This window comes from Canis lupus, chromosome 7 (genome assembly GCF_011100685.1).
Source record: "Canis lupus familiaris isolate Mischka breed German Shepherd chromosome 7, alternate assembly UU_Cfam_GSD_1.0, whole genome shotgun sequence".
Classification (NCBI taxonomy): Eukaryota; Metazoa; Chordata; class Mammalia; order Carnivora; family Canidae; genus Canis; species Canis lupus.
Window position 1 is genome coordinate 57,256,922 of NC_049228.1, and position 15,810 is coordinate 57,272,731.

The 15,810-nt window shown below is 37.1% G+C and overlaps 1 protein-coding gene across 3 annotated transcripts in view; it reads left to right on the forward strand.

Moving 5' to 3' along the window:
- The window catches only part of GAREM1 (GRB2 associated regulator of MAPK1 subtype 1), a 201,541-nt gene that overhangs the window by 61,132 nt on the left and 124,599 nt on the right, over positions 1-15,810 (forward strand). For 2 of the 3 annotated variants that reach the window (XM_038543581.1, XM_038543582.1), the window contains exon 2: positions 12,372-12,512. In XM_038543581.1, the coding sequence (XP_038399509.1) occupies positions 12,372-12,512 (141 nt within the window). Of the gene's footprint in view, positions 1-12,371; positions 12,513-13,572; positions 13,713-15,810 lie in introns of those variants that run through there. The other variant, XM_038543583.1, reaches the window with a different exon arrangement.

A 15,810-nucleotide genomic window follows, 5' to 3' on the forward strand; every position in this document is an offset into this window, starting at 1 on the left:
AACTGGACACCACTTTTCAATTAGTAAATATGCTATGACAGCACATATTTGTTTTAACTTAATCATAATATTTTCCAAAAATAAAAATATCCTGGAGGCTTTCAAGGAAAGAAAACCTCCCTGATGGAGTTGGCATATTACAGATTCTGCTTTAAAAAATTAAGTTGCTTTCTTTTACATTCTTACGCATTTTCAGAATACAGGCAGCTACTAACATGGATGCTAGAGTTTCTGTACTGCAGGCTCATAGCCAGAGTGAGATGCAAGGGGAAGAGTTGAGAGTTCTGGATCTTTATTCTCAGTCATGGTCAAATGGATGCATACCTGGCGGGATGTGGAGTAACCTCCTTTCTGTGGTACCTTTCGTGTGCTATCACTGAGGTACTTGATGCTGATGTTAATTCTCCTATTGATGGTAAATTTTAGGAAAGTTGTTTCATCTGTATTCTTCGTAATGTTTTTTTGTCATTAATCTAAAAACATTATGTTTCTCTATGCATTTAGGGATACTTGATACCACCCCATCTAGAGCCATGCCCCTAATATGGTTTCATAAATAACTGAGAGCCAAAGCTCATCATATATGTTAATTTAACCATCCAAATGTGAGCTAACATATAACTCCTATCTGTAATTAGATAAAAATTAAAAGTTCTATTAAATGCATGATAATGTCTTTAGTGATTTTTGAATAATAGTCTTGTCTTTTTTTTTTTTTTTAAATAGTCTTGTCTTTATGAAGTAAACCTGAATTGGTAATATAGCCTCTACAATCACAGACTAGTTGGGAAGTTTGAAAGAAATGATCAGAAGCATAATATTGAGGAGTTCTATTCCTCTGAACTCTGTGGCATTGTTCTGAAGTTAAAAAAAAAAAAAAATGCCAGACATTGCTCAGATTTTACAACCAGGAACTAGGCTTAGACAGTACTTCCTTACATAGGCACCTTTAATACTATTATTTTTAATAAAAGATTCTTTTCCTTTTTGAATCTAGTTCATATATTTTGGTTGTATAATGAAGGTACCATAATTCTTACATTATTTTAATATTCCTGTATCACTTTAGCCTTGAGTTGGCTTGAAGTCACAGAGACCCAAAGACAAAACTACAGATTGGCATGTTGCCCAAGGAGACCAGGTTTCTCTTCAGTTGTTGCTATGTAATGGACTCAGTTCTGGTAGTAAGTACCCATCAAAGTCCAAAATGATCACTACCATTCCTGTTCCAATAATCACATTGACATTCCAACTATCAGGAAGAAAAAAGATGGAAAAGAATCCTCTCTAAACATGCATCTTGTTTACCATTTATGTTCAGCAGTGTGCTGGAGACTAGCCAGGGGCATTAAGGACAGAAAAATAAGCAAACAAAAAAATATAGCATCTAGACTGGAAAGGGAGAAATAAAACTATTTCTATTTGCAGATGATATTAACTTTTATAGAAAACCCTAAGGAATCTGCAATAAACAAACCAAAACTATTAAATTAATGAACAAGTTCAGTAACATTTCAGGTTATGAAAGATTAATATATAGAAATCATTTGTGCTTCTCTACACTAGCAATGAACACTCCAAAAATGAATTTAAAAACAGTTCTATTTGTAATACCATCAAAAGGAATAAAATGCTTAGGAATAAATTTAATGAAAGAAGTGCAAGCCTTGCATACTGAAAACTACAAAACTTCATTGAAATAAAGATCTAAATAAATGCAAAGATATTCCATGGATCAGAAGAGTTAAGGTTATTAAGATGACAGTTCCCAAAATGATACATAGATTGGACATAGTCACTATCGAAATATCCTAGCTTGCTTTTTAGGGGGCAGAAATAAACAAGCTAATCTATAGAGCTCATATGGAAATGCAGGGGGCCCAGAAAAACCACAACAATCTTGAAGAACAAAGTTGGAAGACTCACATTCCTAATTTTAAAACTTATTACAAAGCTACAGTTAAGACATTGTGGTACTCGCATAAGGGTAGAAATCTCCATACATTTAAGATGAAATAAACACATTTGAAATAAACCCTTATACTTACTGTTACAAGGAGGCAAGACCATTCAACTGGTGCTCAGGCAACTGGAGATCCACATTCAAAGGGCTGGACCCTACTCACAGCATGCACAAAGAATAACTCAAAATGGGTCACAAACCTAAATGTAAGAACTAAAAACTATAAAATATAGACGTAAATCTTCATGATGCTAGGTTAAGCAACAATTTTTCACATATGACACCAAAAACAAATGACAAAAGAAAAAATAAATTTGACTTCAAAATTTAGATATTTTGTGGTTTAAAGGACACTATCAAGAAAGTGAAAGGACAGTCTCTGTAATGACAAAAAGTGTTTGCAAATCATCTGTCTGATAGGGAGCTTGTATCCAAAATATACAGACAACTCTTAGAACTTAACAATAAAGACAAATAACCAAATTTAAAATTGGGCAAAGGATCTGAATAAACATTTCTCCAAAAAGATATAGGAATAGCCAGTAAGCACGTGAAAAGAGGCTCAACATCACTCATCATTCAGTAAATACAAATCAAAACCACAGTGAGGCATACTTCACCCCCACCAAGATGACTATAATTAAAAACACGGATAATGACAAGTGTTGGAGAGGAATGTGGAAAAATTACCATGTGACTTAGCAGTTTCACCCCTAGGTATATTTCCAAGAGAAGTATGTCCACAACGTATGTACACACACACACACAAAAACTTGTTCACACATGTCCATATCAGCAGCAGGCTATAATACCAAAACTGTAAATAGTCCAAATGTCCATCATCTGATGAATGGATGAATAAAACATGGTATATCCATATACTCAAATATCATTTGGCCAAAAAGGAATGAAGTGCTGATCCATGCTACAAGATAGATGAACCTTGAAAACATTATGCTAAGAAGCTGGACTCAAAAAGTCACATACTTTATAATTCCATTTATATAAAATGTCCAGAATGGCAAATGTATAGACACAGAGAATAAATTAGTGGTTGCCTCAGGCTGGGGTGAGAAGTAGGGTGAGGACTATTAATGGTTATGAGATTTCTTTTGGGATGATAGAAATGTTCTATAATTAGGTTGTAGTGTTTGCACAACTCTCTGAATATACTAACATTATTGAATTGTAAATTTTGATCAGTGAATTTTCTGGTATAGGAAAGACATTTTTAAAAAGTAAATCTTAGAAGTGGCACATATTGTTTCCACTATTTTCTGTTGGCCAAAACTTGGTTACACTATTGTACCTATATGGGAGTAGGGATATTGAAGGTGGAAACAGTGCTCTGTATTCTGGGCAGCCATGTGCCCAGCTGACAGAAGGGGACTATGAGTGAGATATTGGTGGACATCTAGTAATTTCTGCCACCTTCTTGTTAAAGGTGAATCATAACAAAAACTGCTACAAGTTGTTGTCATTAAGTTGATAGTCATTCTTGATGAAGAGCTTCCTATTAACCTGAAATAATTTTTTTAAAAGATTTTATTTATTTATTCATGAAAGACACACAGAGAGAGGCAGAGACACAGGCAGAGGGAGAAGCAGGTTCCACACAGGAAGCCTGATGTGGGACTCGATCCTGAGACTCCAGGATCATGCCCTGAGCCGAAGGCATACGCTCAACCACTGAGCCACCCAGGCGTCCCAATAATCTGGTTTTTAAAAAAGGTTTAAATAGTAAGAGAGGGTTGAGAAAATAGAATTGCCCTTATTCTTTGTTGTAAAATAGAAGATAAAAAAAGAAGAAGAAAAAAACCTTTTCATTTGATCTGATAGCTCAGTGTGTCAATTTGTAGGGACTCAGTAGTGAAAAATGACTATGTCAAATAATCATGAGTGATGCTTTATTGATACCAGCTGGGTCTATGACCCTGGTCTGGTAAGAAGACAAGAAAAGTCCCTGGCACCCGAGAATGCCACAGTCTAATTGAAGAAAAATAATGTATATGCCTAAAATGTTAAATGACACAGGATAATTTATATTTCCTACAAAATGCAAAAAATCAGACAATAAAAGCTATGCAAGTTTGATAGTCTGAGAAAACCCTGTAAACCGAAGTATCTGAGGACAATAAGAGTAATGTAAGAGTAATGATACTTTTGGAGAGCTTACTAGGTGGCTGACACTTTGTAAGCACCTGATAAGTCTTATCTTGCTCCCTTCTCACAATAAGCGAAAGACCAGGGTCACCCGGTAGGTGATGTCTCTCCAGGGCTTGTGCACTAAACTGCCTGCCTCAGTTGTGCTCTGAACCCAGGCTGCCCAATAGGATGCCCGAGATTTCAGGACACTGAAGGTTTCTGGACCCCAGTCTCAGAGATTCGGATTTCAGCAATCTGGTGTGTGCTCTCACCCTCCCTGCCATTGGAGTTGTTTTTACAAGTCCCTAGAGGATTACAGTGACTCTTCAGCTCAGAGTTGGAACCACTGTTTTCCTTAGGGCTGCAGGTTCCTCTCCTTACACACGAGAGATGATCAGCCCCTAAAAATAGAGCAGGACCCGAGACAGCAGATATGGTCTCATTTTAGAAGGGGTTAGAGCTAGATGGCAGCTAAGCTCAGGTAGTGGCGTTGTCTACTGTTCCTACCCCCATCCACCCGCCGAGGCTTTTCTCTGTTCCACAAGATACACTTTAGTGTCACAAAATGTTGTTGCTTAGAAATGGACTGTCCTGTTAAAGCGGATGAATGTTGAGATGCAGGTGCATGCATATCATTGGAGGATCATGCTAGTGTTCAATATTTGGAGTAGGGGGATGCTATTGGGGTGACTCTTAGGTTGCTAACAGTATTCATTGTGTCTGCCCAGAACTAGGACATTGATTTTTCCTTTTGCTTTCATGATGTCTGTGCCAGAAGCTTTATCTTCTTTACTCCTTACTACACTTTTTGAGAATCTCTCTTATCAGGTGGTTTTAGATGCCTTTATTTGATTGATACCTATGTCCAATCCTTCCTCTCCGGTCCTTCATTTTCTTCTAATACTTCAACCATTAGGCTAAAAGCAGTTTCTTCGCTTCTTCCTAGAGTTTTCTTTTCCACTGGCAAAATTTTGTTTTGTTTTTCAGTTTCCATTGATTTCAAAATTACTACCTGTGCTCTAGTGGTTTCCCATAACCACATCCTCCCTGATTACTTTATAATTTCTCTATCTTAATTAGTTGCTAATTAGTTAATTCTTTTAGGATTTTCCTCCTCTTCTATTACTTCCTTTTTAGAATACCTTAGTGCTTTTTCATTGCAGACAACATTGTAATTTCATGGTTTCATGATTGCTTTTTAACTGATGTCATAGCAATTTACTATGACATCATTTCTTGCTCTCCTTTACCTCCCTACTGCCCTTAGCTTTTCTTTATTTGCCATGTCATTTGGATTGTAGTTCTTTGGGACAGTATGGCAGTGCCATGTTCTCTTGTCACAGTAAATATTGTTTATTTGGAAGACAATAGAGTAACTAGAACCTTACACACTGATAATGTTTGAGGATGCTCACTAAGTAGCATTTAATTATACCCCTCAGCTTATGGGATAAAATGTAACTAAAAGAATGAGGAAAGGAATTTTTAGTCTAAGCTACCCTGGCAAATTCAAGCTTGCATTTATGAAGAATACTTAGAAGGAAAAGCCTCTGTAATATAACCTTTGTGATCACTATAATCAGAAGGCTTTGCTGGCATTGCAGATCATGCATATTGATGTTTTAGGTAACAGAGTCTAATACTGAAACAAAAAAAGAAAAACTATAACATCACTGGCATAGTATCACCTAGAAGTGTATTTCTCATATCCCAGCTCCGTACGTAGTGAGGATGCAGGCAGGTGGTTTGTACCGCTGTGTATTGATTAAGGAACCCAGACTGTTGGCAGCCATGCTATCTTCAGGTTGTTCCAAGGTCTTCCTGGGAATCCATATTCAGCCTTTGCCCGAGAAAAGAGCAGAGAGGATGGGTTGTGGGCATCTTTCATGGATAAGGACAGGAAGTGGGAGGTGTTTCTGCTCATACCCGACTGTCTAAAACTCAGTGACATGGCACCACTTAACTGCAAGGGGAGTCAGAAGAAGAGGAACCTGTCTGGTTATCAGCCCCTGTCACTTAAGGTATTTTTTTTTTTTTTTTTAATGGAGAGGGGAGAGGGAATTGCAAAAAGGTGATCAAAAGGTACACAAACTTCCAATTATAAGATAAATAAGTACTAGGGATGTAGTGTACAACATGAGGACTACGTTAAAACTTGTGTGATGGACAGGGAAGTTGTTAAGACAGTAGATCCTGGGACACTTGGGTGGCTCAGTGGTTAAGCATCCGCCTTCGGCTAGGGGTGTGATCCCAGGGTCCCAGGATCGAGTCCCACATCGGGCTCCCTGCATGGAGCCTACTTCTCCCTCTGCCTATGTCTCTGCCTCTCTCTCTCTCTCTCTCTCTCTTTCTCTAACTCTCTCTCTCTCATGAATAAATAAATCAAATCTTAAAAAAAAAAGATTTTTTTTTCCTGAGGGTTCTCATCACAAGAAGAAATGTTTTTTCTTTTTATTGTTTCTACATGAGATGATGGATATTAACTAAAACCTAGTGTATAGTCATTTCACTATGTGTGTATGTCAGACCATCATACAGTGATTTATGTCGATTATTTTTCTGAAAATAGTTTTCTGAAAAAAAGTTTAAGTTGTAAGAGAAATGAAGTGGTTTGAGTTATGTAACTGACTCAATAGGGTTTCAATCTACATGAAGAGGGTTGTAAGATCAAGTCAACACATAATTAAAATGAAACAACTCTATTAACAATGAGGAGGTAAAATACAGTGTTGTCCACTTGACTGGCTTTCCTTTTAACATTAGTAAGATAAAACAATGCACAATTGTTAAATTAGATTTGTAGCAAGTAGTAACAGATACCATAAAACCTATTAATTTACTCATTGATAGATTTAGCTTCAACATAAAAAGCAGTTTATATCCGTAACAGATAAAAACAATGCCAGGTTTAGTAAATCTGATTCTCGTTACACATGTATTAACAAATCAGATTATTTCAATGAGGCCTCATTAATCAGTCAGCAAATACATGAATATCCACCACGGACACGGTTCTCCTGACATGCTGAGAAGAGACCAAGCTAAATGGGGATAAAGGCATACTTTAAAAAGAAAGATAATCAGCAATATGAGTTTGTATATTTGCTATGCAAATTGGAAAATCAGGTATTCTGGAATTTGAAAGGATTAAAATTGCACACGTTCTGTAGAGATAGAACCCAAATTGTTGACCAAGTCTGTTACTCTGGTGTGAAATGCCAACAGGTAAGAACAAAGAGACACAGAAGTGGAAAATCAAAAACACTGTAATTTATTAATTGCCAAAATCATAGCACAACTTAGGGAATTTTGTAAAATCATATATTTGTTCTTTGTTACATGAAGGTAGCAGAAAAACAAACCAACGTGGGTGTGTGTCTGTGTTCTCTGGATTCAGCCCAACCTTAATAGAAGACTCATCAGCAGTGAGTTAACAGGTTTAATTGCAAAACATTATAGATGTCATCCAAGTACATCATACTTCATATTTAAAAATAAAAACAAATTTAATAGAGATTTGGATTCTACTATGACAGACATACAAGTTTCTGAACATACCCTAAGTAATCCATATATAAAGACAGTATAATTATGCACTAATTCAGTATATTCAAATGTAATGAATTCTATTACAATTTAAGCAAAGCTAAAAATAATTACAGGCAGCATAAAAATAAAAGATTCAATGGGGGAAAATAAATAAATATAAACATTTTTATATTTGGATATTAAAAAAGCAAAACAAAACTATGAGGCATTGAGTCTGGGCTACGTCATTGCATTGCTGTGGATGTTAGTAAGACAAGGTAGTTTAGAGAGGATCTTATCTAACAGCATTTATGGTCCTGAATTATCTTTGTTCCTTAAACTTTATAACCATGATCCTCAAAATTGACGAATGTATAGACCAATTTCAAAAGGAAAAAAAATGCCTGTAATTCCCACATTATTAAATTATTTTTAGTGTCATTTAACTATACATAAATATTAAAATATCAGTCCAGGTTCCTCCTGCTCTGTGCTCCTAAAGAAATTTATAAATTTAGCATGGAATATTAGCAAAAGTACAAAATAGCTACAGTTCAAATGAAAAATATTCATATCAGGAAGACATTCATGAAGGTGACATTTGAGCTAGTCTTTCAAGAATGGATATGTCAATAGTGAATAAATAAGGATTGGGAGATAAGACTCAGGCAAAGGAAAGAAAGTGAGAGACCCAGAAGAGTGTGCCACAGAAAACAGGTCTTTTGGGCTCCAGTGTATGGTGTTGGAGGGTATTGGTTTTATATTCTGTGGATAGATCTTGAGGGCCTTGAATATTGACCCAAAGACTTACTTATTCTGTATGAATGAGAACCACTGAAAGCAGATGTGAGTAGAAGAATAAGATGAGCTATGCTGTGTTCTTGGAAGTTTTATCTGCAGCAGTATTTAAATAAATTGACAGAGTGAAGAACAAGAGATTGAAAACCCAGCCAAGAGGTTAGCTCCATGAGAGCAGATACTTGGTTCAATACTATATCACCAGGTTCTAGATCATAGCTGGTCCTCCGTGTTTGTTAGATGAATGTGGAATGCCTGAATGAATAGTATGGGGACATCCAGGTAGAAAAGTGTAGAAGATAAAGTCTGGATGAGGAGCTCAGAGTACAAGTTGGTAGCTGAGAGCATGGATATGCGAGTTGTCCATAACTAATTGAATCCCTAAGGGGTGTGTAAGATGATAAAGGAGAGAGAAACGGTGAACAGGTTAAAGGTGGAAACTTGAGCAACTCCTGGTGTTACAGCTAATTGTAAAAGGGGGAAAAATCTGTGAAGGTAACAAGGAGAGATCAGAAAGGTATATCAAGAGATGATAGTGACCCAGCAGCCAAAGGAGCAGAATTTGTGCATGTCTGCCTAATAAATTTTTATTTTAAATTTTGAATTTGATTTTTTTTAAGCAGACTTACTTTGAAGAATTCATGGACTCTAGTTTTCCTAGTTTTAAAAATGATTTTAATGAGTGTATAAGACTTAATGTTGAGGGGGTCAGGGTCAAACCAGGCAAGTAAACTATATCCCAGAAGCATGCTGGATCTGGGGAAATTTCAGGATGATATTAACATATTTTGGAATTTAACACACATTTCTTTTAGGCTTCTTGTTACTACATCTTTGAGCTAAATATGCAAGTTTTAGCATTTTATGTATATGTGTGTAGTTATATATGTGTAGTAGTTAAGCAACGGGATAATTATATCACAAAAATGTTTACTTTAGGAATTCATTTAATGTAGTGTCTCTATTAGTGGCCTACCCTAGGACATTTTAAGTGATTATATTAAGTTTTATTTCTAGACAATTTTTGTGAAACTTCTTTTGCCTCAAGTAGGCACATGGTTCATTTGTTTAAAAAAATAAAAAAGACATAAGCTCAAAAACAGTCACTGGTTTCTTACTATTTCATAGCTTCGAAAATCATTCTGGATCCTCTTGACAGAGTGTTTACTACATCAGCTAGCAGTAGGATTTAACATTAAATTTTCATTTTGATTAACTTGACTGCAATTGTTTCTTGGCTGTCTCTGTAGAGCTCACTGCGGAATAAAATTAAAACAGTTTATGATATAGCAATTTAGTTGCAGAAAACGACATTTTTCTTTTTCCCTGAATGGTGGTGTGTTTTCCCTAGAAGGTTTCTACATACACCCCATGGGTCTGATTTCTCCCTTCTCTGATCCAGCTTTTATAATAATATTGCCAGGTTAATTTTCCTAAAGCAGAGCTTTGGCCATTCTCTCATGCCAAACCCTTTTCTCCTTCCCCATTGCCTCCCTCCTTTCAGAGCCCAGCTCATCCATGAATTTAGGAACAGCCCAAAAGCTATATATTCCTCCTGAGGTTTTCTTGATCTTCTCTGCTAAAGTTCCCGTCTCCACTCCAGATTCCTTATTCCTCTTGCATAGCACTCATCATGCCCTACCTTACATAAGATTACATGTGAACATCTCTCACCAAGAGGATGCCAGCTTCTTGAATGCAGGGACCAAGCTCTCTTTTCATTTTTGCCCACTCCTCAATGTACATGTTAAGTATGTGCAGTTCTTTGTATGCTAGTTCTCCATCAATAAAGCTGTTTTTAGAAAAAGCTAAACAAGTAAGTAGATAAATGTTTGTGAGATAAATGAATGAAAAATATCTTAAAAGGACAATCTTGCAGACTACTCTTCTTTCTCATGTACACTACTCCTGATCCTCTTAACCCTTTACTTTTTTCTTTTTCCCATAGCACCTTTCATTTTCTAATGAATTCATAATTTATTCATTTTTGTTTCTGATACTGTTTCCTCCTTCCTTTAGTGAGACTTATTGCTGAGGGTCATTTTCTCCTTGTTACTTGGATTATTGTTGGCAGTTTACAAGGCAGAAGTCAGTGTGGTATTGAAAGAACAGGAAGAGACGTAGAGGGATCCCAAAGTCAGTTTCTGCTCTGCAGCGTTAGACAAGTTTTGTAACTGCCTAAAGATCACTTCCTCATCTCTAAGAGGGTAATAAGACCTATATTACAATGTTTATATGAGGATGGAATTCTAGGGAGAAAAAACTTAGAGTTAATAAATTTATAGCTGATGTTTCCTGATACCTCTTAACATCATATGACATTTCTCATCACTGTCACTATGTATCTTCACAACTACCCTGTGGAGCAGGTACTGTTGTTATTCCATCTCACAGATGAAAAGAAGGGGTTTCTGCCCGAGATCATACAGTGGTGGGAGGCAGAGCTTTGACTAGACTAGATCTGTTGACTTCAAGGGCCGTGCATATAACTCCTGCCTGCTGTTTATGTGCCCTTCCCACCCTCCTGCCTCCTGGTCAGGAGCCTCAGGGTAGGCTATATGATTTCTCCTTTGGAGGAGCCTTTCCAGATCTTTCTTTCTTGCTCCTGCATGCTTGAGGGAGATGCGGAGCGCTCATAAGTACCAGAAGCTTCCTTGGGAGGATTTTGTGAACCTGGTCTCCCAAAGTGTGAAGGGTGGGGAGTCTGGTTTGGCAAGCCCCCCCTGGTTAATTGGACCTCTCATTTCTGCTAGGGTACCTCTACTTCCAGATCTCCCATCCCACCTTCATCTTCACTCCCCAGTTGTATCGTCTGCAACAAAAATAAAATATTCTTGCATTTAATACTGTTTTGAAGATTATGGGCATACTGGATTGGAAACAGATTTGATGGCTTATGGATTGTGTTAACCAAATTGATCATTACAGCCTCCTCTGCTTTTTTGTATTGCAAAAGTACTGAATTTTTTTTAAGTGAACTATAAATTCCCTTTTAAAACACACTGTTACACACTGACTCTTTTGGTTATTGCAATATAATAAACATCAGAAATAAGAAAGGCTAATTATATTCTGTATAAAGAAATTAGCCTATTCAGGTATTATTTGAGCATTTAAAACGACTAAACCAGGACTAATGAGATGGATCGTTTCAGCATCTAAAAAATATATTTTTGTAAGTTTCAGGGGATGAATTTCTCTTTTGAATAATATATTTGTCATTGGTTCAGATGCTAAAAATGTATCTCAGAAAATAGCAAAATAAAAAAATAATTTCCTCTGCATGCTATAAAGTTTCATTATTTTTAATTGATTGGGAAGCTTGATAGGGGGCCAGAAAAAACTGGCAAAATATACAAAATTTAAAAGGAGATACTGGCATTTAATTTCAAGTACTGTTTCAACAGAGAGGTTTATTATATATTTTTGGTAGTTGCATTTTAGTGATTAAAAGCGTAAGCCTTAGAATCTGTCTGACTTAGGCCTGAATCCTCACTTTCCTGCTTATTAAATCTGTGGGCTCAGACATATCACTTAACATTCTTGACCTTGGTTTTTCCCACCTGTAAGAAGCAACAATAAGTGCCTCATATTATTGCGTCACATGAAGTAACAGACGCAAAGCCTCTGATTAGTGCCTAACATACTGTTGGCACTTAATAAATGTTTTGTTATCCTGGAGTATATTCATTTGGATTAAAAGAGGTTTTGAAAATATCTTTGCGGATAAGTGGGAAACACTTTTATGGAATCCTGTGTGCAACTGTCAACTTGTAGAATGCCTTTCTAGTGCTAATTCAGAAGCAAGCTTGTGTCCTCTTGGGATGAACTATCAGTTTCTGCATTAGGGACATTTTAACTAACGAAATTTTTATTGCAGAATATGGAGCAAGCAGATGCTGATTCTAAGTTTCTTATGCAAAATTATCTTTTCTAGGAGAATGCATAGAAGGGCTGCGGGAAAACGAGTACCTTCTGATTCACTCGTGCCGTCAGTGGACCACCATCACTGCCCACAGCCTGGAGGAGGGGCACTATGTCATTGGACCAAAGATAGAGATTCCAGTACATTATGCAGGTAAAACTCCCCTCAAGGGGCAAGAGAGGCAGAGGAGCAAAAATGCAAATCTTTTTCTCCATGGTGAGAAAATAGGACTTGTCTATAAACCAGAGTACGATGACTTAGAAAAAGAACCAAACACTTTTTTTGTAGTTATTTTATCTATCAGTGAAAGTTTTGTTTTGTCATAGGTATTTTTAATTAATGCATGTAGTTACATGTAGATTCTTACCAGATATTAATAAAATGAATATTTAACAAATACAAAGAAAGTCTCTGTAGTCTTGGGACGGCAGTTGATATCTGAGCTACAGTCTCCAAATAATCCTGGACATAACTTGGATTTTGCTTTTGTGAATGGTTTTACAAGGTGCCATTTCACATATGAGCGCTGTGGTCTGGCTTTAAAAATATTGTATTGGAAGCTCAGATTCCTGGCCGTGTCCCCCTTTGCCACAATGCATTTGGAATACAGGCAGCTGAGGTGCTCTCACTGCTTTAGTTAAATCAGGGTGAGAGCAGCCGTTTTGCCTCAACTTTGAATGCCATTCAGTGAAACTGACTTTTACTGAGTATGTTCTGGGTGCCTGCACTGTCTGGGAGTTCAGGATACTTCTAGTGGTTTGAATACATTTTCAATTGTGCTGTCTTATAAATGCAATTAAAAAAAAAAAAAAACCCAACCATGTTATCCTATACTTATATCATTATGTAAAGGATCTTGATTTTTTTTCTCCATAATTGGTCAGTTTTTCTAATTCTGTAGGAGAATGCTTTAACCAATTACTTATAAGTTTTACAGCCCTCAACTGCCATTATGTTTCTCAGTGAAACCTTTATAACACCTAGAGAGTTGCCTATCAGGAAAAGGGACCTTGCTGTGGTCCCACTGGCTAGAATGGCAGCAAATGGTAAGGTTCAATATTTTTTGAATAAATGAATAGTTTAGCCCGCTTTTTGATTTGTAGGACAGCCTTCAATTGCCAGTATGTCCTCAAGATCACTCAGCTTCTCAAAAATTCTTACTTAAAAAAAATTGTAAGAAAGAATTTCTCTAGCCTGAAACTTTGTCCCCTAGGATTACATTTGCTGACCATAGGAGTAGCCTTCATGGAAAAACGAGGAATGAAAGCTGCTGAATGTGAGGTTGGGAGTCAGGCCAAAGGGACAGAGACCTTCTGGCCTGTCCAGTCTCTCCTGCCAAGGGTCCCATGACAGGTGAGATCCGTGCTATTTTTATGAGGCCCAAACTCCCAGTCCCTGTTTCTTGTGGAAAACTGATGAGAAAAGTATAAAACTGTGCTTCATCACACAGGCAGTTTTACCTATTGTGCCGTATTCTTGTAGCACATTGAATTTTTTAATCAATGCAGTCTTCCCAGCAAAATGGTTTCATTTGGTCCTTTACTTAAATCTCCTTGGAGTCTCCACACTGCCACCAGACTCCTTGGCTTGTTTCTTAAAGTTCTAGTCTGCTTCTCCAAACTTACCTTTTCCACTCTGAAGAGTGAACCTTCCATCTAGCTAGATTGGTCGCCTTGCTGTTCTAGATTGGTCGCCTCGCTGTTTCCTGGACATACTGGATACTTTTCCATTTACGCCATTCCCCAGCTAGAGTGGCCTTCCTCAGCCTTGCTGTTATCAGGGCCTATCCTTGCATCCCTGCTGTCCCTGTGTGGTCTCTGCACGTATTTATTGTGTCTCACATTCCTTTGGTACAGGCCCCAGTCTTTGTTCAGTTACCTTTTCCTGGAGATACACATCCACTCACCAGTTGGGACTGTACATTCCTCAACAAGTGAGACCAATTCGTTTTTAACTTTTTAAAAAATTTTAATTGCAACATAGCTAATATACAGTGTTATGTTAGTTCCAAGTGTACAATATAGTTATTCAGCAATTCCATACATTACTCAGTGCTCATCATGGTAAGTGTCCTCTTAATCCTCTTCACCTACTTCACCCCACCCCCCTCCCCGCCTCCCTTCTGATAACCATCTGTGTTCTCTGTAGTTAAAAATCTGTTTGTTCTCTATAGTTAAGGCAGTGAGACCAATTCTAAAAAACCCTTGTGAATCCTTTAGATCTGTAGACAAAAGATATAATTCTTTATTGCCATAGATTCTTGATCTAGGAATCTCAATCTTAGCTACACACTAGAATCTCCTAGAGAGCTTTAAAAATAACTAGTCCCCAGATCCCATCTCCAGAGATTCTGCTCTAATTGGTCTTGAGTGTCAGCTTAAGGATGGGCTAATAAGGATGTTAAATTATGTAGTTAAATTATGCAGCCAGGGGTGGGACCCACTTTCCTGGGATGGGCATACACATTGTCAGAAGAAAAGATTTCCCCAGGTATTTGTACATATTTTATTATTTTGAACATTTCTTACTAACAGCCATTCAACTTCCACTAGGAAGAAAGAAGTGGGATGTTCAACGGCTTACTCTTTGTAAGGAAGATGATGGTACACTTAACTGGGAAATAGGGCACCAGAGGGGAGATGAGTGAGGGGATGGGTTAAGCAGGTGAGGGGGATTAAGGAGTGCACTTGTCATGATGAGCACTGGGTGTTGTATGGAAGTGGTGAATCACTGTATTGTACACCTGAAACTAATATAACATTGTATGTTAACTACTCTGGAATTAAAATTTTTAAAAATTTTTAAAAGATGATACTTATTTTAAATGACAAGTTGAGGTCTCAAGACTAAAAAGAAAACATGAACTTTTAGATTAGACCAACCACTTCATGAAAGGAAAGAAAATATCTTAAAGGGGAAAAAAAACCCTTGAAATAGAGGACTGTCTTATTTTCACGCTGCTGTAACAAATACCGTGGATGGAGGAGGTGATAAACAGTTCATTTCTCAGAGTTCTGGAGGCAGGAACAATCCGGTGTCTGGTGATGATGGCTGCCAGGTTTCCAGGTGGTGGTCGTCTCGTTGTGTGCTCACTTGGTGGAGTGAGAATTCCACTGTCTCTCTCTCTCTTCTAAGGGCACAAATCCCATTTGTGAAGAGTAGGACATTTCAGAGTAGGAATAATCCTTCTCTAAATCTCCCCACCTCCATCCTTGTGTAGTTCTTGATTTCTATCTGATTGGGTTTTTACCATGAAAGTGACAGAACGACCCATTTCTAACCAAACCCCACTATTGCTGCTTCTATTTGTTGTCTTTCTACTGGAAGCAGAGCTTTTCTTATTTATTTATTTATTTATTTATTTATTTATTTATTTATTTATTTACCTGTTACTGAATTACGGATTCCTATTTCATTCAGTCGGTCATAATATATTCCTGTCCCTTATATA